The sequence below is a fragment of the Gekko japonicus genome, unplaced genomic scaffold (genome assembly GCF_001447785.1).
Source record: "Gekko japonicus isolate JY-2015 unplaced genomic scaffold, Gekko_japonicus_V1.1 scaffold229, whole genome shotgun sequence".
NCBI lineage: Eukaryota > Metazoa > Chordata > Lepidosauria > Squamata > Gekkonidae > Gekko > Gekko japonicus.
The window spans coordinates 1,454,502-1,478,034 of NW_015166426.1; the positions used below are offsets into that span (position 1 = coordinate 1,454,502).

The 23,533-nt window shown below is 44.0% G+C and overlaps 1 protein-coding gene across 1 annotated transcript in view; it reads left to right on the plus strand.

The window, feature by feature from the left end:
* LOC107110907 (glutamate receptor ionotropic, delta-2-like) overlaps positions 1-23,533 on the plus strand; it is a 1,200,243-nt gene that overhangs the window by 1,046,728 nt on the left and 129,982 nt on the right. The window contains 1 exon segment of the mRNA XM_015411751.1: positions 15,820-15,986. Coding sequence (XP_015267237.1) covers positions 15,820-15,986 — 167 coding nt within the window.

Sequence of the window (23,533 nt, forward strand, 5' to 3'; positions counted from 1 at the left end):
GCCTGGGCTTCCTTGGTGGTCTCCCATCCAAATATTTAACCAGAGCTGCTTAGCTTGCAACATCTGACAAGGTCACGGCATCAGAGGGAAATAATCTCTCACAAGTACTATTGGACTTAGACTATAGCCATGACCCTGTAGCCATGCCTGTTTAGCACCCCCTTCCCAATTGTGGCCAGCCCTTTTTGCTAGGAAGTAATGTAAGAAGAGCATCTTTGAGTATTTGCAGAGAATCTTACCAATCTGTCTCTGTGTGCTTAAGAAACAGAATTTCCATGGTGTGGAAGCAAAATGTCAACACCTCCTTTTTTGTTTCTTACAAATAAAGCATTGCCCCATCTCTCTTAGTGTGTCTGTAAAGTGACAGCGAGTTGCAGCTAATTTATGGTAACCCCAGAAAGCGGCTTTCAAGGCAAGTGAGAAGCAGAGGTGGTTTGCCATTTCCTATGCAGAGTCTTCCTTGATGGTTTCACTTAAAGTACCAGCCCTGATTAGCTTCTGAGATCTGACGAGATTGGCTGTTTCAGGGGTGGCCAAACAGTGGCTCGGGAGCCGTGTGTGGCTCTTTCACACATATTGTGTGGCTCCAGGCAGGGCAGATGGGGAAGTGAAGGGAGGCATGCCTCCTCGGTCTTCCCTTCCCCAGCCAGTTTTCCCGTCCCTAGGAGGCTTGAGGTGGGGGGGAAGCAGAGAAAGAAAGCAACTTTAAATGCATTCTCAAAGCCCCCTCCCCTGGGCAGCTGACTTGGAGAACGCTTTTGTCTCTTTAAATTCCTTCTCTAAGCCAACCCTGCTGGCATAGGGATGGGGTGGGGGTTTGGAGGACGCATTTAAAGTTGCTTTCTTTCCACCTCTCCCTCCCCCCATCTCCTTCCTTCCTTCCTTCCTTCCTTCCTTCCTTCCTTCCTTCCTTCCTTCCTTCCTTCCTTCCTTTCCACCTTTCTCTCTCTCTCTCTTTCTCCCCTTCCTCCCCATCAAAGTTAAATGTGTTCTCCAAGTCCCACCACACCAGCCGGCTAGCTTGGCTCGGGGAAGGCATTTGTCTCTTTAAATTCCTTCTCCAAGCCAATGCAGCAGTGGGGGTGGAGGCTTGGAGAACACATTTAAAGTTCCTTTCTTTCCACCTCTCCCTTCCTCCCTCCCCTCCCCATTTATTTGCTTTCTTTCCACCTCTCTCTCTTTCTCTTTTCCCCTTCCTTCCTCCATCCCCCATCTATTTGCTTTCTTGCCACCTTTCTTTCTTTTCACCTTCCTTTCTCTCTTTCCATCTCCCTCCCTCCCCTCCCTCATCTATTTGCTTTCTTTTCTTTCTCTCTCTCTCTTCCTCCCCCCATCTAGTTGCTTTCTTTGTTTCTCTTTCTCTCTTTCCCCCTTCCTCCCTCCCTCCCCCATCTGTTTGCTTTCTTTCCACCATTCTTTCTCTTTTTCTCCCTTTCTCCCTTCCTTCCTTCCTGTTTGGTGCCAGTTTGGTGTAGTGGTTGTGCATTTGATTCCCCACTCCTCCACTTGCAGCTGCTAGATGACCTTAAGCAAGCCATAGTTCTGTCAGAGTTATTATCTCAAGGACAGTTCTGGAAAGAGCTCTCTCAGCCCCACCTACCTCACAGGGTGTTTGTTGTGGGGAGGGGAAGGGAAAGGAGTTTGTAGGCCACTTTGAGACTCTGAGTGAAGGGCAGGGTATAAATGAAATCTCCTCCTCTTCTTCTTCTTCGTCTCCTTCTCCTTCTCCTTCCTTTCTCTTCCTTCGTTCCCCCACCCTCCGTCCCCCCATCTTTTTACTTTCTTTGTTTCTCTCTTTCTTTCCATCTCTTTCATTATTTCTTTCCACCTCTCTCTCTCTTTTTTCCTCTCTTTTGGACAAATAAATATCATTAGCAAACAAATATCATTGGAAAAATAAATGTCATTATCAATATCTGTTCTTACTCTTTTGTTTTTATTTTTGGCAGTCTCATTTAATGTTAATAAAAAAGCAAATCTGCATATTTTCCAATCAAGACATGTGTAATATTTGTTCATGTCTTGTGGCTCTCAAACATCTGACCTTTATTCTATGTGGCTCTTGCATTAAGCAAGTTTGGCCACCCCTGGGCTGTATCATGCCGCCTTCCTCCCCCCCATCTCTCTTTACAGCATTATAAAACACAAGAAAGGGTACCCGCGAAAATCGCGGGGGGAGGAGCGGGGGAGCTCCACACAGAAAAGGCGGAGGAGGAAGAAGCAGTTAAGCTTTCCCCCCATCCCATCGGTTCCCCATCTCCTCCTCCACCACCCTCCACTACCACCCCCCGCTCGCCGCCCCCCCCCCCCCCCCCCCCCCCGGTCAGTCTTCTGCAGGTTGCCAGCCTCATCCTGGCAACTCTATTCTTCAACAAATTCAAAGCTGCCTTCGAAACATGGGCCCCATTCACACATGCATATGTCTCTTCCCCCCCGGCTCCGAAGCGAGGCCCGCACAGCTTGCAGCCGCCGGGCCTCGTCAGTCTCTCTCCCCCCCGCTCCAAGCAGCCTTGTCAGTCTTTCCCCCTCCCCTTCCGCCTCCAAAGTGAGGCCTGCGGCTTTCGGCAGTCTCTCTCCCCCCTCCTCCCCGCACTGAAGCGAGGCAGTTTGCAGAGCGTTCCCTGTGCATGCGCAGGGAACGCTCTTTTAGGTTTGGGAGGATTTTAGTATCCCCCGGTATGCTTTTAAAGTTTTCAGATTTTTGTGCACACCTGGGGACTGCCCCAAGTGTGCACAAAAATCTCCCTCCTCCCCAGGTGCTGCCGATGCACGGATTTAGGTATCCGCACGCACGGGGGTGACTTCACTATTAGTATATAGATCAGTAGTCCTGACATTTTAAAATTAATTTCGACCAACACTTCTGCACCCCTTTTTAACCCTCAGGCTATTTTTATTGTTTATTTATTGTTTCTATTTGTATCCCGCCTTGCCAGACACGCTGGCTTAAGGCGACTAACAAGATCAAAATATCATAAAACAATCCAAATTTAGACAGTTAAAAACGACATCCCAGTTGACAACATCAATAGATAAAAACAGCAAATGATGGCGATATTCAAGTTGACCCAATGGTGGGGATAGCATCCAACAAAGTCAGATGATAAGTGGTAAAAGTGGCATTCAGCAGGGTCCCAGGCCAGAAGATGTTGGCCACGTTCATCAGTGGCGGCTCCTAATCAAAAGCCTGGTGGAAGAGCTCCATTTTACAGGCCCTACGGAACTGTAAGAGGTCCCGCAGGGCCCTGATGTCCTCCCGGAGTTCATTCCACCAGTGTGGAGCTGCCATGGAGAAAGCCCTGGCTCTGGTGATAGACAGTCTGGCTTCTTTCGGACCAGGGAGAGTCAGGCGGTGTTGTGAGCCCGACCTCAGTGCTCGCTGGGGCACATATGGTGATTATTAATCTGAACCTAAACACGTCCTCTCATTTTAACAACTGATGCTCATTTAGTCAGAGATGTGAATGCAGACTGTCTGATATCCTTCTCATAGAAAATTTCAGAGGTTGGTCTGCAGTAGAAGAGCTAGATTCGAGTCTGCTGGCACCTTAGAGACCAACAAGATTTTTCAAGGTATGCGTTTTTGAGAGTCAAAAAGCACCCTTCGTTTCTACAAAATGCTCCCTTTCGTAGAAGTAAGCTAATTAATTATGGTATGAGCTTCATGGGCAATAGCCTACTTCAAGAAACATTTGAAGTGGATAGAGGAAGAAAGAACCCTAAAATTTCCTCAGTTCACAAAAAATAAAATCACAGAGGTGACCTACATTTATAAGCAGATGAACACTCTGATCTTACGAACATAGGCAATCATTTGACAGTGCTCTCTCTGGACTGAGGAAACGATTCTCTCCTTTCCCTCCATGCAGCCACTGAAGTTGACTGTTTTACCTATATAAGCTTGTGCCACAAAGGTCACCTTTTACTTGGTTGCTCGTCATTTGCTTACTCGGGCGCAGCTGGTTCATAGCTAAATGTGTGGAGTAACTTAATCCCTTTGAAGTGCCCTGAAGTGATCTGAAAGTTCTATCTGTGGTGATCTGGGATGGCTCAGTCACACATGGCATTCATCACTTGATGCTGGAGCCCTAAAGCAAAGGAGAGGAATGTGTGAATCAGCCCTTAAGTACCACTCATGCAGACATGCATTGTTTCTCTTTTAATTAACGAGAGTCAATCACAGCAGGGGAACCGAGTCTGGACAAAGCGGCAAAGGTTTTCTGTAGACAGCTTTTTGAATAGGGTTCAGTTAAAACAGATCCGTCACTCCGCCCCCTAAGTGTTCTCAAAAAGAGCGACATGCTAAGGGAACTGCTCTGAAGGAGTGGTTCATAACCTTGTCAAGTTAGTGATCATCCGGCTTTTCTCTTCCTGCTCTAGCTGTGGCTTTTTTCCAATTTTTCCTCCTTGAAATTGGCATTCGTTTCAATTACCTGCGGTTCAAGTGAATGCTAGTGATCACTGAGATTTGCTGCTTTTTAGCACTTTGTGGTGACACACTGGAAAGATGAGAAAAGGCATGCATTTTCCAAAGAGATAACGTTGTGAGCAATCCAGTGGACACTGTTGCCTCTCGGTTCCCCGTTGATTCCAATGAATAGAAGTTGTACAGCGGTGGGATGCATTGGGTTGCTCCTGTCGTGTCCTTGGGTCGATTTGACATTGCTGGCTGAGGTTGTTATCATTAATATTGTGTCAGTGTGCATAAGTCTTGTATGAGGATGTTGATACACAGCTGTATTTGAGCAGCCGGACAGCAAGATCAAAAATTAGGGAGTGTGGGTCCCTTGCCTTGACCTGGATAGCCTAGGCTAGCCCAGTCTTGTCAGATCTTGAAAGCAAAGCAGGGTCGACACTGGTTAATATTTGAATGGGAGACCTCCAAGGAATACCAGGGTTACGACACAGAAGCAGGCAATGGCAAACCACCTCTGAAGGCCTCTTGCCTTGGAAACCCTACAGGGTCGCCCAAAAAGGATCACTTACAGCTGAAGTGGATGCTTCTCCCTGATTACTCCCAGTTTAAAGTCTTAGGATTTTAATACAGGATTACATAACATCACACAGAGTTGAATGTCTGTTGGTTGAGAATACATCTAAAACCCACTGAGTGCAAAGTTGAATGTATTAGATCAGCTTTGAAACATGTGAAACAAATATCCAACTCTAAGAAATTGCATAGAGGATTTTGGGGTCTCTTTCACAGGGTGTATTTTAAAGATATTTTAAGTGTTCAGCTAAGAATGGAAATTGGGTGTTGTATCCCCCTACTCATATATTTTTATCTGTTCCTAATACCTTCTGTGGTGTTTTGCGGTGTCAATATTTTGTGTGTTTTATTTCAATGAATTAATGTAGGGGTTTTATGTATATTGCTGTAGTTTAAAATGCCAGCCTCAAAAGTAAGAAATGGGGCTGCGGTGGCTCAAGTGGTTAAGACGCTGAACTGCAGACTGGAAGGTTGGTAGTTCAGCAGTTCGAGACCCAAGTGCCGTATGACGGAGTGAGCTCCTGTCTCTGGTCCCAGTTCCTGCCAACCTAGCAGTTTGAAGGCAAGAAATTGCAAGTAGATAAATAGGTACCATTTAGGTGGGAAGGTAACAGCATTCCGTGAACCTCAGCATCTAGTCATGACCATGGAAATATCTTTGGACAGTGCTGGCTCTTTGGCTTGGAAATGGAGATGACTACCACGTCCCTAGAGTCGGACGTGACTGGGTTTCAAGCAAGGGAAACCTTTACCTTTACCTAAAGTAAGAAATAGGGGGGCTGGATGGGCAATCAAAGTGTTTTATGATTGAAAGGTAACTGTACCCTACAGGCAGAGTTGACTTGCTTTGGAGAGAGAGTTATTCAATGGAGGGAGGGGGAGAATTGAGTAGTGTGCTGTGGAGTGTGACAGAAATCTGTGTTCTTTGTGGAAGATACTAGCCTAAGTGGCAAGTTAGGAAATTAAACTTTGTGGAAGTTATTAGCCTAAGTAGCAAGTGAAAAAATAAGCCTTTGTGGCTAGGTCTATTTAAGGAACTTTAAGAACATAAGGGAAGCCAATGTTGGATCAGGCCAATGGCCCATCTAGTCCAACACTCTGTCACACAGAGGCCAAAAACACCAGGTGCCATCAGGAAGTCCACCAGTGGGGCCAAGACACTAGAAGCCCTCCCACTGTTCCCGCCCCCCCAAGCACCAAGAATACAGAGCATCACTTGCCCCAGGCCGAGAGTTCCTATCTATACCTTATGGCTAATAGCCACTGATGGACCTCTGCTCCATATGTTTATCCAGTTCCCTCTTGAAGTTGTCCATGCTTGTAGATGCCGCCACCTCCTGTGGCAGTGAATTCCATGTATTAACTGCATGGGTGAAGAAGTACTTCCTTTTATCCATTCTAACCCGACCGCTCAGCAATTTCATGGAGTGCCCATGAGTTCTTGTATTGTGAGAAAGGGAGAAAAGTACTTCTTTCTCTACCTGCTCTATCCCATGCATAATCTTGTAAACCTCAATCACATCACCCCTCAGTCATTGTTTCTCCAAGTTAAAGAGCCCCAAATGCTTTAACCTTTCTTCATACAGAAAGTGTTCCAACCCTTTTATCATTCTAGTTGCCCTTTTCTGCACTTTTTCCCAATGCTATAATATCCTTTCTGAGGTGTAGTGACCAGAATTGTACACAGTATTCAAAATGATGTTGCACCATCAGTTTATACAGGGGCATTATGATACTGGCTGATTTGTTTTCAATTCCCTTCCTAATAATCCCCAACATAGCGTTGGCCTTTTTTTAGCGCAGTCACACAATGTCTTGACATTTTCAGTGAGTTATCTACTACGACTCCAAGATCTCTCTCTTGGTCAGTCTCTGCCAGCTTGGACCCCATCAGTGTGTATTTATAGTTAGGATTTTTGGCCCCAATGTGCATCACTTTGCACTTGGCCTCATTGAACCCCATTTGCCACGTTGACGCCCACTTACCCATCCTCAACAGATCCTATCTGAAACCAATATGCTTATGACCTTTACTAAAACCATTATGCTGTTATACTTCTAACCTATTTGTGTTTAAGAGAAAACTACTTTATTTAGAATAAAGTATACGCTTTTATTTATTTATTTATTTATTTATTAGATTTATACCCCACCCTCCCCAAACAGGCTCAGGGCGGCTGACAACAGAGGCAAATGCCACAACAAACAGTTAAAACAGCATAAAAACAGTCATTAAATAAAGTGCGGTGCTCTTGATGTTAAATCTTCTTAGTCCAAGATGGGTTCCATTTGTCAAGCCTAACCTGACAACATATGTTTTACCCCAGAGCCATCCCCACATGCTGACCGTTCTGTCATTCTAGCAAATATAACTAAGCTGTCCTGTTCTTTGTGTCCAACTAAGAATTCTAAAGCAAGAGTCTTTGGTGACAGTGAAAATAAGTAGGAAAAGGAAGCAGCACAATACACATAACCTCAGAAAGTGTTACATTTAAGGGGTCTCACAGAAAAGAGCAAAAACATTACACACTCCTAGTGTAAAACAGATTTTGTACTTTAAGTGCCACAAAATGTTCAGAACCAGAGCTGCTTTCAGCTACTTTTATAGCACTTACACTTGTGTCTGCACAGGGGCTTCCTTATTCTTGCGTGCCTTCCTCAAGATCAGGGATGACCAGTGTCTTTTCCCTCAGATAGTAATCCAGGTCCATTTGGATGCAAAATATGACCCCTTCCCACCCCACAGCCCTCCGGTGGGATCACCTGGAAATTAGTTTTTCACAGTTCCAAAGCACATGCTGTGTTCAGTATGTTCAGGCATGGCTGGCATTGTATAAAAAAACCAGAATCAGAAGTATAATATGAATGCCTCACTCTTTCACACACACACACTCCTCTTTTGAAAACAGTTTTCTTTTCCTCGTGAGTAAAAATATTTACCAGACTTTGGTGAAATGTGACAGGATGACCAGGTTCCAAATAGAATTGTGATATGGGTCTGTTGTTGTCACAGAGACCCAGTGTGGTATAGTGGTGAAAGACTAAGACAGCAGGGACCTAGACTCCATTCTCCACTCTTCCATGAAGCTTACTGGGTGACCCTGGGTCAGTCTCATAGCCTAACCTACATTATATGTGGGGAAGTGTGGGGAAGCTGCCCTGAGCTTGCAGGAAGGAAGGACAAGATAAAGTTGTAATTCATAATCTTTGCTACAGAATCAGGTAACTTTGCTTCAGTGAATCGCTGCATTGTGATTGGAGTTGTTCAGCCTGCCTAAATCAGGCTAATCCTGCAGATTTAATCAGCCAAAGCAGCTGTTTGGACAATAAGAATGAACAGCAGTAACTGCATGGGTTAAAGGAGTTTAGCTGAACCACTAAATAAGCCTTGTGAATTGAGCTGGACAGTGTGACAGGCATCTCCTAACAACTGAGGGGACCCACACAGCCCCTTATGATTTTGGGGGACCAGGTTTGTTTTAATGTGTAAAACTTCTCCTCGGTTACAAGATGTCCTTAGGGTGGCAAGTGTAAAGGCTTTGGGTCCACTGCCATGAGGTATGCTTTTTGGCGAGCAAGTAGAACATGGAGATCCCTGAGGCAGGAGTTGTATGTAAGTAACAAAGAAGATATATTTATTTACACGTCGGTTTTAAAGAACAGGACAGCAGTACAAGTCTCCAGCTTGTCAAAGGGGAAACCTGGCTGAGGTGCATAAGTTTAAGCTAGTTATGGCTCCAGAGTGTGGTTTGAACTCTCTTTGCTGCTTTCAGGTACAAACAGGCTTTCACTGGCCAGCCACTAGGTTGGATCTTATCACATGCACAAGATTCCACAGGATTACACCCAAGATTCAGACTAAATGGTGCAGGGTCTGCTCATCACCAGAGAAAGGCCTAACAACTGGGTATTCTATCCTGTCCCAAAGGTAGAGATAACCACTCTGCCATACTACCAGGCAGAGTTGCCCTTCAAACTGCTGTCTCGTTGAGGCAGAACTATATCATTGCACTCTTCCTGAAGCAGATCTGAACTCACTCCTGTTGTGCTTCCCTCCAACATTCCATCCCACCTCCTCTGAAAGGTGATTGGATGCTGGAGCAGCACTTCCACAGGCTCAGGGATGAGTCCGCTGAGTGGCTTTCTTTCCCTTCAGGGGCAGGACACCCTCCTGTCTATCACAGACAGCAACCACCAAAATATTAATACCCTTTGGGTAGGAAAATTGGGGCTTCATCAATCTGACTGCCCTCCCCCTTCGTTTTTCTCCTGTATAATATATTTATTTTAGACCACTAGATTTGGTATTCTTCATAGATAAGAATACGAGTGGAAGTGGCTATTAACAGGAAACGTTTCTCTTTCTCCTTATGGAAAATTAAAATCATGAAAGCAAGAAAACTTGTCAGCTAACCCATGTGTAACGAATAGATCTTACGATCGAGGCAATAAGGATGAGGTTCGTGGTTGTGACATATTTACGTGTAAGATGGAGATCGTGATAACGTATCTATCTTATGGGCTTTTGTTCTGATTACTGAGATGGCGTACATGTAAATGCTGTCATTATATGGTCCCAGCCTGAGTCCTGCATGGGGAAAGCTGTTTACTTGTGCTCACTTGGTAGCTCTTTTTCAGCTTGAGGCCCCATCCTCTCCTCTGTAATGTGGGAACAATAATAATATTGATGTGCCTTACAGGATAGTTGTAAGAGTTCTGAAAAGATAATATATGTAAAGTGAGTGTCTGCAAAGCTGTGTAACTATTGATTATTAGGATAAATCTCTCATGGATCTGTGGCTGTAATGCCATAATCTAGGAGGACATTATAAAGAGAGCAGGGAACTGGTAAAATGGATCTATTTCATTATTTACAAAATTTGTACCCTACCTTTCTGCCCTTATAAGGGCCACAAAGGCAGCTAACAATTTAAAGCATACAGGATGGAAATCACATTTTAAAAGCATTTAAGTCAACCCCAATCCCAAACATACACCATTAAAACTACTAAAAAACAGAACTAAAATACATACAAAACATTAAAAAATACTTGTTAGGAAGGAGAGGTCATTGAGGGAATGCCAAACAAAACAAAAAGAAAAAAAATGTGCAGGAAGATGCTTTCTATCAAGATAAGCGTGTTGGAATTTTAATTGCCTTGAAAAAAATTCAGTAGCTCTCTATTCTCCTCTATTTTCATATTCTATTGGGTGCATTATACTGTCTTTAGCTCATTTTTCTCTAATTGTAAAATCCAGTTCAGCCGATACTATAATTTGGGAAATCTAGGGTATTGTGTGCATTTTATTCCATTGTTGTTAATGGTGTTTTATTGCATTGTTTGTTGCATATATTCTACTGATTGCTCTCTCTCTCTTCCTCTGTTGTTCTTAAAACTATAATCTGCCTTGAGTCTCAGCGAAAAAGGCAGACGTTAAATGCAATAAATAAACAAAATAAACAACAATGATAGAAGTTAGTGAATCAGGCTTAGAAATGTTATCAGTCATTCTGGAAAACATATTATATATTTCATTTCCCCATAATTTAGTGGCGTAACTCTGTGGCTCTAGGTGATGATCAGCTTGGCTGTTTGTGCTGCAGTTATGTTCCTTACAAGGAAGGAGGGCCTTGTAATATGTCAATACTCACCCACAGGGACGTGATTTACGTCTCACTGGTGGTGTTCTTATTTCCCTTGATGTATATAATGCAAGCTACATTCTGTTATTACGGTAACTCATACCAAGATGTCGGGAGACCAAACAACAGCATCAGGGAGTGATGCTTCTGGCCAGATAATCAATCTTTCTTAAGTTATTTCCAGTTTAATGCAGAATTACAAATTTGCCCTTGTGAACTGGCTTGGATGGTAATATCGAATGGGGATTTTTCATCAAATGCTAAAACTTTTTTTTTTGGGGGGGGGCAGCCTCTCCTCAGCATAGCAGAAGCATTAATGCTAGCAAAGTGTGATGGAGAGGCGGAGGATAAAGTTTGTAGTGCTAATGCTTTCTGCCCTGATTGACTGGAAAGCTATGATTCCTGCAGAATGACAATATGCTACCTTCATCCCAATCGCTCCCATGTGCTGTGGTGTAGAGTGTGCCCCGCATTCCAATTTGCTATGCTCCTGAAATGCTATTATCTTGACATGAAAAGCAATATAATGATGTGGAAATGTAGGATTCAGGAATACAAATCTCCTGTGAGCCGTGAGTGATACTGGAGTGACTTGGGTCCTATCTTAAGCAGGTTTTCTTTTCATATGCAATCGGTGGGTTGTGCAATATCGGGACTGGAAGGGAATCTAAAGTTCATCTGCTCCAGTCCATTGTACTGAGGCGCCATTCTGAAATACTATAAGGGTACCTGTGGCCTTGGATGAGAAGGCAGCATGGTATAAGTCATGAAAACTAAGCAAGGTTGGTATTTGAATGGAGGGGCCACCGAGGAAGCCACTGCCTAGGAAGGCAATGGCAAACTACCTCTGCTTCTCACTTGCCTTGAAAGCCCCTTGCTGGGGTCACCATAAGTTGGCTGTGAATTGATGGCACTTACATATGTAGGTACCTGTGTGCTTCCCTGAGAAAGTTCCAACATTGCTCAGTTTGCTGTTCCATTCACAACTGCAAGGTGCAATTTGACAAGCCATGGCATCTAGGCACTACATCTGGTGTGTGTGTGTGTGTGTGTGTGTGTGTGTGTGTAGTTGCTCATGAGTCTTCACATTTAAATCTTTTGGTTACCCACCTCCTGACCCAGTGCTATACAGTGGCTCTATAATTTCAGAGTAGCTAAGAACGTCCAAGGCTAGTTTGATCTCATTAGAGCTCAGCAGCAAAGCTGGATTAGTACTTGGCTGGCAATGGCAACCCAATGAGATGGAACTTCATGGGGTCACCATGAGTAGGTTGCTACTCGATGACACACTTTACCTTTTAAGAACCTCTACCTGTGCAATTCCAGGGCCAGCTCACTGTCCAAGTGATCCAGCAGAGGACAACCTGGTTTGGGCCTGGCACCACATCCCCAGAGGAGACACTCTCCCACTTGTGCTACTGTTACCCAACCTAGGAAGCCTGCAGAGACTCTCTGCATCCTGCCTTGAAATGGACCGGGGGACATGAGAGGCAAGGGGCCCTTGTGTTGTTCAGCCCATTCAAGCCAGGCTGCGAAGAATTTCCACAACCCTTTCGTCACCTCCAGGTTAGTGCTTTTCCACTCATGCCCCTGCTAGTACGGTGAAACAGGAGCCAACATTCCCACCATGCTACTGCTGCTGGGTTTGTTTGGAGTAACAACATGGCCTAGGCTAGCCCTGCACAGTTTTATCGGGGCCTCTTTCCAAGATGAAGACACGGACCCTTCTTCAAGGAACCCAATGAAAATAAAAGAATCCACATTAACTAACATACGAGCCCTGGCCTGCCAACACATACCTTATGTCACTATTCTACACCACCCATGCAACAGGTATAAAGAAACAAAAATGCAAGGGTAGACCATCAACAAATATACAAATTTCACAAGTTGCCAGTAGAAACAAGTCTATTGAAACATGGTAACATTACATCAATAAATAAAATAGAATTGGTGGTCACAATTCAAAGATAATGGTTGCCATTCATTAATAAAGATGAATACTAAGGCTCTGGTCACACGGGCAGGAAACTGCGGGGGGTGGGGAAGCGTGGCTGTTTGCCCCGGGGCAAACTAACGCATAGTTACTCGATCAGACCTCCCCTGGAGGTTCTGTGGAGGTCCCGTGGAGGTTCTGTGGGAAGGGAGAGGTGCTGATCACAGGATGATCCTGCGTGCAATAAAGAAGCGCGTGGTGCGGCAAACGGGTGGGGTTTTTTGTCGTGTACACCAAAAATGCGCATGCTCCATTGGGTGCTTGTGCGCATCCACGGAGACTTGGGGAAAAAAACCTTGTTTGCAAGGGGACATGGGCGGGCGCCGGATGCCACCGGAAATGTGATCAGACGCCCACCCTTGCCCCGCAGTTTCCGGAAACTAGTACCTCCGAGGTACTAGTTTTTTGCAGCGCGGTTTCGGCGGGAAGCCTTGGTTGAGCCACAGAAGCCCTACGCTTCCCAGATGTGCCGGTGAGATCACGCCCGGAAACTCTGCCTGACTTCCGTCTCTCTAGCGTGGCTAATGTTCCGTGTGACCGCAGCCTAAGTATGACAACAATAGGTATGACAATCCAATGCTAATAAACAACAAGAGACTCCTCTAAATCCTTTCATGAAATAGTGTCCAAAGGACCTCAAAGTCCACAAACAAGGCAAAGGATGTTTCAAAGAACAAAGAAACTTCTGCAGCTGAAAGATGTCCTTCCCAGGTATGCCAGACATTTCAAAACATTCTTCCTCAGTTACACGACTGAAAAATGGAACCAGATTTCCACAAAAGTCTAGGCACAGCTCATATCTCAAATGGAATCCATGGATTTATTTATGAATTGTGGCCACCAATTCTACTTTATATATTGATGTAATGTTACCATGTTTCAATAGACTTGTGTCTACTGGCAACTTGTGAAATTTGCATATTTATTGACGGTCTACCGTTGCATTTTTGTTTCTTTATATATTATATACGCTTGGGGGTCCCTATTGTTTGGGGCAACAGGTATGGCAACAGGGCATGGTGATACTTAATTATTTTGTGTACAGTGGTAATATGGTTAAGGCCCAATGCTTTCCGAAGTCCAAAACTTATTCAGGTCAGAGCAGGTCTATGTTACACCCTGAAACTAGCAAAGTCCCTGACAGTTTCAGGGCCCTCCTAGTATCTGCCAGCAAAACTTTTACCAAGAATACTTCTTCAGTTCTAAGTGACCTCGAAAGAAAACATTTTCTCTCTCTCTCCAGGCCTGCACTGTTTGGCAAGAAAAGATTGATTGTGCTGGGGGGACAGGAATAATGCATCCCCAAAGAAAATGCCTCATGAGTGTCACATCTTACAAATGAGAAGTTGGCCTGGTGCGCTTGACTAACTCCTACATGTAAACAGATTTTACAAAATATCATCTGTATCGTCAAGCTGTAATCTAAGTGATATAATGATAGAGTCTAATTTAATATTCTATTTGGTTTTTAATTCCCTTTTGGTTTGCCTGGGCCCAGACAGCCTGTTTTGTATTGTTTATTTTATACTTAGCTGTTACATATTTATTCCTTGTTGACTCTGTACATTTAATGAGTTTGCCTCAGCTTTCCTTTGGAGACGGAGTAATTGGTTGGCATATTAAAGGGAAAGTGCTGTGTGGGACCGTGGAGACAAAGAAACATGACTTCTGCAGGCAGCCGGAGAATAAGCAGCGTGTAGAGAATTGAGGTGACAGTCTCGAGGTGTGGTTGACTGATAGAATCACTTACAGGAACAGCAGAACTTATGTATATTTCTGTACAATTCAGGACTGAGCTATATTATACAAGGGATAAGTGCTGCCACTGAAAACTGTAGCCCTGCGCTGTTGTTTTCTCTTCATAATGTCTACTTCACTTTATCCCATGTCCTGATGTCATTATGCTGTGCACGTCCCTGCCTCTACAAGCAGTGGCCCTTTGGGGTGAAGGAACAGAAGAAATAAGTTGAACTAGATATTATAAAGGAGAAGGGGACCTCGATACACATGGCAGTTTTCATGACACCCCTTGTTCTTTGTAACATGGTTCTAGCATTGGGACCTGTCCACAGGGGAGCCTCCTGTTTTCTTGGCTCAATAATTTAAACTGTAACCAGAAGTACTGGGAGTTGTCTCCATAAGGTCCATAAGGTAACATTGGTCTGAAAATGTGGGACATATAGATCTGTAAGAAATTGATTATCTTTATTTCATTTTCCTATTCCCAGGACAAAATCTTTCAAATAAATCCAATTAAGCTTTATTTATAATGTTGGGGGTTCCTATGCTTGTCTGTGTGTTTCATCTTACTTATTAGTTATTTATTAAAATACTTATATCCTGCCTTTCCTCATGGCTCAAGGCAGCTATCCTCTATGAAGAGGAACTCCTGTGAGTGTCCTGTGTGCTTTGTCCATGCATATTGGGAGCCAACCTATATCCCACAGTTACATGCCAGTTTTTCACATTACACAGTATTTGCTTCATGGGTCACAAAATGCGTAGCAATTGTTTTTCAATCCACAGGTCACACAAAATTTATAATACCACTAGCTTACCTTCAGCAGCCTTGCTAGTAAGTGTAGACCAGTGACTTCAACGCCAAATTCCCAAATTCAGGGTTCCTAGGTTCTTATCAGGGGTGTGGAATGGTATAGTATAGCCCAATCTCATCAGATCTCAGAAGCTAAGCAGGGTCGGTACTTGGATGGAGGACCACCAAGGAAGACTGCAGAAGAAAGCACCTCTGCTTAATTACTTGCCTTGAAAATAAGTTGCATAAGTCATCTGTGACTGGATGGCACTTTGTGCGCACACACGAACACACACACACACTGGTTCTTATCAAGCAGATTCTTTTCACAGTATAAGTTACAGTAAACCAATCTCATGTTGACCACAGGTCAGCTTTATATTGTAATGATAGGCTGATATTAAGCATAATCATGACGGTAGCTTCTATTGTATATTGCTAGGAATGTCTATCAAATCCTTATATCCAAAACACCATTCAGAGCACAGGCAGGAGTTTCTTCATGCATTGGTATGCCCTAGAATTTGTGATAGAATTGTATCTCCACAACCCAGTCTCAGTAGCTTCAAAAAGAGTATATTGTCTTTCTCTTATACCTGCCTCTTTTGGAAAATTCAAAATAAAATCTGAGCTTTCTTCTTCTGTTGGATTTCCAGGTCAAATATGGAAACTATGCCTTCGTATGGGATGCTGCAGTTTTGGAATATGTTGCTCTCAATGACCCAGATTGCTCTTTCTACACGATTGGAAACACCATTGCAGATAGAGGATATGGAATCGCTCTTCAACACGGCAGTCCCTACAGAGATGTATTCTCACAGAGGTAAAATGTGCAAGGGGATGAGCATTTATCCATCTTGTTTCCAGTACTACAAAATCCATCTGCTTATATCTGCCATTTTTGTAGCTTTTCACATATGCTCGAAATTTGGAAGGATGATGCTTGCTATATGAAGTAAGTAAGTGGTATGGACAATAACTCTGAAATTAGTTGATATCACACTATGAGTTTATATATATATATATTACTTGTGCTAAAATATAAACGAATATAAATTTTCCTATGCCAGAGGGTTATTCATGTAGTCCACCATGGTGCCTAATATAGCAGATACTTTGGAGTAGTTAAGTGCTATCATCTCTTAAAAGATAACTCCTGAGTAAATTAAGCAAAAAAACCCCACCCCAACCTGCCAACACCGCTGCATTCTCATCTATAATTAGAATAAAACAAAGAAATGGCTCAAAAGAATAGTATCTACTTTGTTCTAGGAACAAAAGTCCAACAAATTAAAGAAAACTGAGAGAGTGAGACCCAGAAAGTCCCCGTGAAGTTCTAGAGTTAGCTACGCTGGAGAAGTTAGTCCTGTCTGACCATTTGATGAGGTCTGGGAAGAGAAACAAAAGGCTGCTCTAGTGGATCCCAGAAATAGCACAGATAACTGGCACATCCATCAAATTAGTTGGAGTTCTCTGTTCTCCCAAGAAATGCTGTGTTTGGAGAAAGTATATAGAGGTTTAGGGCACCACTGCTGTAGTGTGGTCTCTGTTGATCGCTTCTACTTGTGGGTTTATTCAAAAAGTAGACAGATGCTTAGGCTGACTTTCTTAAATATATCTTCCTGTCATTCATAAGTGTGTCAAGTCAAATTTTAAATTCAGTTCTGTTCTTGTGCTTTTTCACCTCTGGTAACTGTAGGTTTTTGGCTTTTTTATATCCTGGGTTCCTGCTCTCATAGTACTTTCTGCTCATTGTGTTAGATCTTACAGACATGGTCAAAAATTGTTGGATTTTTTAATGCCTACCTAAAATCTACACTTTGGGGGGAAATTTGGGTTTATTTGGATTTGAGGAACAGTTTCCGTAGTGGTATTGTGAGTTATTTTGGATCCCCAGTATTGTTTCAGGATTTGGATTTGGGTGAATTTTTGGGAGGAGGGGTGGAGTTCCAAAAGATTGGAGGTCCATTATTCTCTATGGGTGGACACTTTCTGAGGGAGGGAAGGGCTGGTTTTCAAGCAAATGACACCACAATTGCAGGAAATCTAGTCCTGCCTGTCCACTAAAGACCCTCCAAGTTTCAAGCAAATTAGATCATGAGGTCCAGTTCTATGTACCTCTGTGAGTTGACCTCAACCACAGACTTGTCTCCCAGTGTTCCTTCTAAGCTGAGTTAGTGTGAGCTAGCTTGCAGTTTTTTAGCCTCTAGCTCACACATTTTTGTCTAAGCTCAGGAAGGATGGCTCCAGAGCAAACTAATTTATGCAGTAGCCAAATTGCTCGCTTACAACTTTAGTGCCAATAGCTCACAAAGTAGAATTTTTGCTCACAAGACTCCACAGCTTAGAGGGAGTATTGTTGTCTCCATTGTTTCCTATGAGGAAGGGGGAATTCATGCTTTCCTCAAGGCAAAGAAGCCAGTAGCCAAATACAGAAACCACTGGACAAAAGCCTCAAAATGTAAACAGAACCAAGAAGCCCAGGAAAACCAACATCAGACCAGAGAATCCCAGAAGAACACAGACTGAGAGCCAGTTTGGTGTAGTAGTTAAGTGTGCGGACTCTAATCTGGGAGGACCAGGTTTGATTCCCCACTCCTCCACATGCAGCTGCTGGTGTGACCTTGGGTCATTTGCAACTTCTTTCTGAGCTGTTCTCTCATGAGCCGTTCTTAAAAGAGCTCTCTCAGTGTCATGGGTGCTGAGGAAGGGCCGTTGCCAGCCCCAGCTGAACTCACAGCTGGCCCCTCTGAAGCTGCAGAGATTGGCAATTTACCATCACAGCCTGCACTGGCACCTGGCTCAGAGACGACTGAGGAGCAGCAGACACAGATGGACAGCCCTCCCAATTCGCCTCCAAGAGTTGCTTGCTTGCAAGACAGAGTACAGCAAGACTTAGCAGCAAGAAAGCACTAAGCTCGGCTGTGAAGCAGACGAGCCGTGACTCCTAAGTATTAACAGACGCTTGGCTGCCGGTGCTGCTGCACTAATTGGAAACAGCAATTTAGCTTCAGGCTAAGCTGGCTCCGTTGTGCACACAAACTCGTCATTACTCCGTAACGCCTTGCCGCTCTCCACCCCCTGCTACCTACTTCTAGCTTCTGACCCTGGCTTGATCGGCCATGCTCCTGGTTTGTGATTTGGACTGTTGCTCTTGGCTCTTGCTAACTTCCTCCAGCTTCTGACCCTGGCTTGAACGACCTTGCTTCTGGCTTGCGCTCTGGACTTTCACTCTCAGTTCCTGCTTCACCCTTTTTGGCTCCAGACCCCGGACTGAACTTGGACTTTCCTCTGCCTGTGCTCCAGACCTTGACACTCAGCCTTATTTTTGAATTTTTAAAAGCTTTGCGTTACATGGTTTCTTTAAAAAGTTTTTAATTTTTAAAGGGTTTATGCTTTGGGGGCATTTTCAAGTAGTAACTCTTTTAAAAACTTTATCTTCATTCTTTTGGTTGTTGTTTTATGGTTGTTCTTCTACAGATGTTTAACAGATCTTTCTGTGTTATGTTTTTGGGGGAGTGATTTCATAGAATTTAAGAATGTTCCTCTTGGGCCTGTTGCAGCAGGCACAGAATTAGAAAATGATTTGCATAAAGAAATCAGAATTTTCATTGTATTAAAAAGTAAAATTGTACAAATGAAAAGAAGCATGAGAAGAAGCAAAATTTACATTTCTTTCACTGCCTGATGTCAAATATTGATCAACACAAGGATTAATGGCTAAAACCATTTTAATGGCATCATGCATATATTTGCTTCAGGACTGAGAAACAGAAATTGTGCCTAATGTTTAGCAAGCATCAGCTGCAGCAAATATAGAATTAGATCCTACTACGAGTCCCTCTGGAGTTGACTTTTCAAGTTTCTTCCCTTAGATGGAGGCCCCCCCAACTGAGAGAATAAGAAAGAGCTCTTTACCCAGTGAGAAAAAGGACTGAACGCTGTTCAATCTCAAGAGAAGCTGTTATCTTTCTGCCGTTTCCATTCTTGATCGAAATGAACATTTGAATGGAGTATCCCATAAAAGTCTGAGCTATTACTCTGATTAAGGAAGGATATAAGCGACTTCACACATCTCACTTGGTTGTCTAGCTGGAAGGAGGAAATTCTCTTGAAGCAATACAAGATACTCACAATAAGTTAGCTTAACTTGAGGGAAAGAATTTGAGGCTTTTGCTGCCAGGTGACACAAGAAAATTGCACACTCAGGTACAGCAACCAGCCTGGTTGAAACTTGAAAAGATTAAACTTATAAAAGATGAGAGCTGGCAAAGTTAAATTAATCTTTCTAAATCTGGTTGAGAGAGGCCTTTTCCCTATCCCAAGGGTTTTGTGCCGCTCTTTCCAAGCCATGATTTGTGTTCAGGTATTGAAAGAAAGAAGACAACCAAAAGCATAAACCATTTCAGTTTGGTGGGGGGAGCAATTTACTTAGCTGTTCAATGGATAGGGTTGCCAGCTCTGAATTGAGAAATACTTGGAGAATTTGGGAGTGGAGCCTGGGGAAACCAGGGTTTAGGGAGGGGAGGGGCCTCAGCAGGGTATAATGCCATAGAGTCTACCCTCTAGAACAGACTTTTTTTCCAGGGGAACTGATCTTGGTCACCTTGAGTTTGATTTGAAATAGCGGGAGATCTCCAGGTACCACCTGGAGGCTGGTAACCCTATCGATGGAAGATTTGCCCTCATTGAGCATGTTTGTGCCCCAGAGCCTGATAACCCTAAATGCACATGTGCAGACTCTTACCTAACATTCTGAGCAGTTAAATAATTTCCCCAAGGAAATTGTGCTCAATATGTAGTACATATGGAATGTGCAACTTTATATTCTGAACCTCAGAATTATGAACTTTGGGTACATTGTTAATCTACTTCTGCAAAGGTCCAGGTTGGGTGAAGGTGTCAATGAACAGTGTGGTTCTGTGTTGTACTCCTCCTGTCTCCTTCTTATTAAATATTTGACATAAGTCATAGCAAAATTGTATATTAGTGGAGTTTTCTTTTATGCCTCTGTCATAATGGCAGTGCCTTAGTGAATATCCCTCAGTCTAGTTTAGGGTTGCCAGCTCTGGATTGGGAAATACCTGGAGATTTTGAGGCATTTGGGGAGAGGAGGGACCTTGGCAGGGTACAATGCCATCCTCCAAAGCAGCCATTTTCTCCAGGGAAACTGATCATCTGGAGACCAGCTGTAAAAGTGGAAGATCTCCAGGCCCCACCTGGAGGTTGGCAATCCTATTTCTAGCTAAGCCTCTATTCACTTTTTCCAGTGTAAGTCTGTCTTACTGGGCCACAGCTGAGCAGAAAACATGAGCATTCCAGTTACATCCAGAAATGCTTGTACACTTGCCTTATTTGGGGTTAGCAAATATCGTGAGTCTTTTGAGAACAATCACATCTACAGCAATTTTGTGACACAGTTAACACTTTCAAATATTCCACGCTTAGTTCAACGTTGTGGCAAACCACAGTTAAGGAAACTTAGCTACAGTTTGGAATGGTGTTGAATTCGGACAAATTGTTGTGAGCAAATCAGAACTGGAAATGATGACCCGAATAGAATGGTTTAATGGACAGGATGTCCACATACAGAGACAGCATAACTTTGATTATTAGTTGCTGAATGGTAACAACAGCTTTAACCTCCATGTTTGGCTTGCAGGCTTTGTAGGGGCCTCTGGTTGTAGAAAACAGGCTACCGGGCTAGATGGCCCTTTGGTTTGTTCCATCAGAGCTCTTCTTCACTAGGTGTGCAAACTCTGTCTTGTGCAAACTAAGGTGTGTTACGATGTCTGTACTGAACATACATAGATCCAATTGGTCGGCCGTGTTGGTCTGAAGCAGTACAACAAATTTAGAGTCCAATGGCACCTTTAAGACCAACAAAGGTTTATTCAAGGTATGAGCATGCACACAAAAGCTCATACCTTGAATAAACCTTTGTTGGTCTTAAAGGTACCATTGGACTCTAAATTTGTTGTACTGAACAAGCATAGTTATGGTTGTTCTCTAATTTCTGAAGGCCATTGCATCAAGAGACTAGAGAGCTGAGTGGATGGGAAACCAAATCAAACATGCCATTATCTATATATCTAATAGCCAAGTTGCCCCCACTGTGCAGATATCTAAATCCACACATTGGGGGGACTTGGGAGGCAGAGAGATTTTCCTGCACACTTGGAGTAGTCCCCAGGTGTGCAGAAAAATCTAAAAAGTTGAAAAAAAGTATACAGGGGATACTTAAATTCCCCCAAAAGTAAAAGAGTGTTCCCTGTGCATGCACAGAGAATGCCCTGGCAACTGTCTCGCCCTCTCTGCCACTGCTGGGGGGGAGGGAGAAGGCTTGGTTGGCTGCCGCCAGGGGGATTGCTTGGTGGGGGAGAGAGAAGGCTTGGCGGGCCTGGCGGTTGGTAGCTGCTCAGGCCTCACCATTGGTTCCAGGGGGTGGGGTAGAAGGCTTGGTGGGCCCGGGGGCTGGGAGCCACGTGGCCCTTCCTGCTGGTGCTGGGGAGGGGAGAAGGCTTGGTGGGCCTAGTGGCTAGGAGCCACGCGGACCTCGATGTTGATGCTGGGGGGTGGGGGAGAAGACTCACCTGCGGCTGCTTCCTCCTCCTCCTCCACATGGAGCTCCTCACCCCATGAGTATCACAGGTCTCCCTTCTTCTAAGGTATAATTTTGCTGTGGTGTGTTAACACAAATTTTGATGTGGCATGACTTCTGGGTTGATACATTGTTTTCTGTTTAAAAGTATGATTTATTTAAAGAATTTATATGCTGCATTTCCAGAGACTTGGTAAGGTATTTTACTCAACAGAAGACTTAATGTGAACAGGATTAGCCTAAGGGATTAAAGTACTTCTAAGAAACTAAATTATTCAGTTGTCCTACAGGCTGAGAGAATCCCCATTTTGTATGCTATAGACTTGATCTGGTTAGTAAGAGTCTCCAGGCCCCATATGCTTAGTTCAAGATTAATCTGGAATATTAATCTATAAAATGCCCATGAACCCTCTGATGCCAGCTACCCTGGACACAGCATGCAGGGTGCTGCTTGGGATGCCAGATTGTCAAGGGGTACTGGAGCATGAGCCAGTCACTGTCTCACACCAGACCTGCACCATTGCTACCTGGGTCCAAAAGGGGCTCAGATAGTGCTGGAGCCTACCTTGAAGTTGGTGGAGCAGCACAGGAGACGCACATCTCCCACACCTTTCTGTTGATCCCAGGTGTCAATGGGCTGCCCCCTGCCTTGGGACCACATGGGCATCTTGGGGAAGAAGTATACCCTCCACTCCTGTGATCACTGCCAGGACTTGGAGTCCAGTGGGCAGCACAGAAGGAGGGTGCTTGGGACAGCAAAATGCATTGGAGCCAGCCCTGGGACCCAAGAAGAGGCTGGAGCAGCCATCAACGAATGAATGGATCCCTCCATCTCCAGTCGGCTCCATGACTTAGGAAGGATGGTCCTGTAGACTTTGTGAGGGTTCAATAACGACACACCACAACGGATTTCTTGAAGCTAATGATCAACTCTGTCTCTCTGTCCCAATGCCCCCCTCTGACAGGCTGTCAGCAATGTTTTATTCAGAGGAAAAATCCAAGCTCACACATTGTACAGTGAAATCGTTACTCTTAGAAGCTTCTAACTAAAAATCACCCTGTGTTCTTCTCACAGCCAATATTATCTTAGAATGTTGCAAAGTTTGTGCTCTCAGCAATTCATTGTGCTCTTAGTAATATAACACTCATGCAGACTCAGCGAACATTGTGCAGTTGCCAATCTCCCGGTGGGAACTTGAGATCTCCTGGGCTTGCCTCATGGGAGTCTCTCGCTCTCCACATGGTCCCATTCACAACCTGAAGGTCTAGATCAATTTTGGATTGGATCAGGCCCCAACAGATAATTTGAAATGGATTTGGGGGGACAAATGCCAATAATCCAGTGTGAGGGCCATCTTCTTCATTTCAGAATTTGTTACCAATAGTAGGGAAGGGGGAGGGAATAAGGAAAAATTCAGTGGCATGATGCAGTTCTTTTGTATGGTAACTAGAAATCATGCAGCAAGAATGGCTTTGCTTGGTAGGTGTAAGGCCAATGACAATGAGAGTCGCAGCACTCATGGCAAGTGAACCTGCCAGTGCTTCGTGGTACTGATATCTTTGAGGCAGCCATCAAGACAAACTCACCTACCCCATTTCCAAATCTTTCTTCCCCACAGTTATACTAATTACTAGGCAGTGGAACTCAAATTTGTTGTGCATACTGAAAGGTAATAGGGCAATGAGTGCCTACTGCTTAATAAACCAAAGGGTGAAGGTGCTGAAATTATATCCACTTCCAAGTTTTGGATGTGACTAGATTGCAAAGG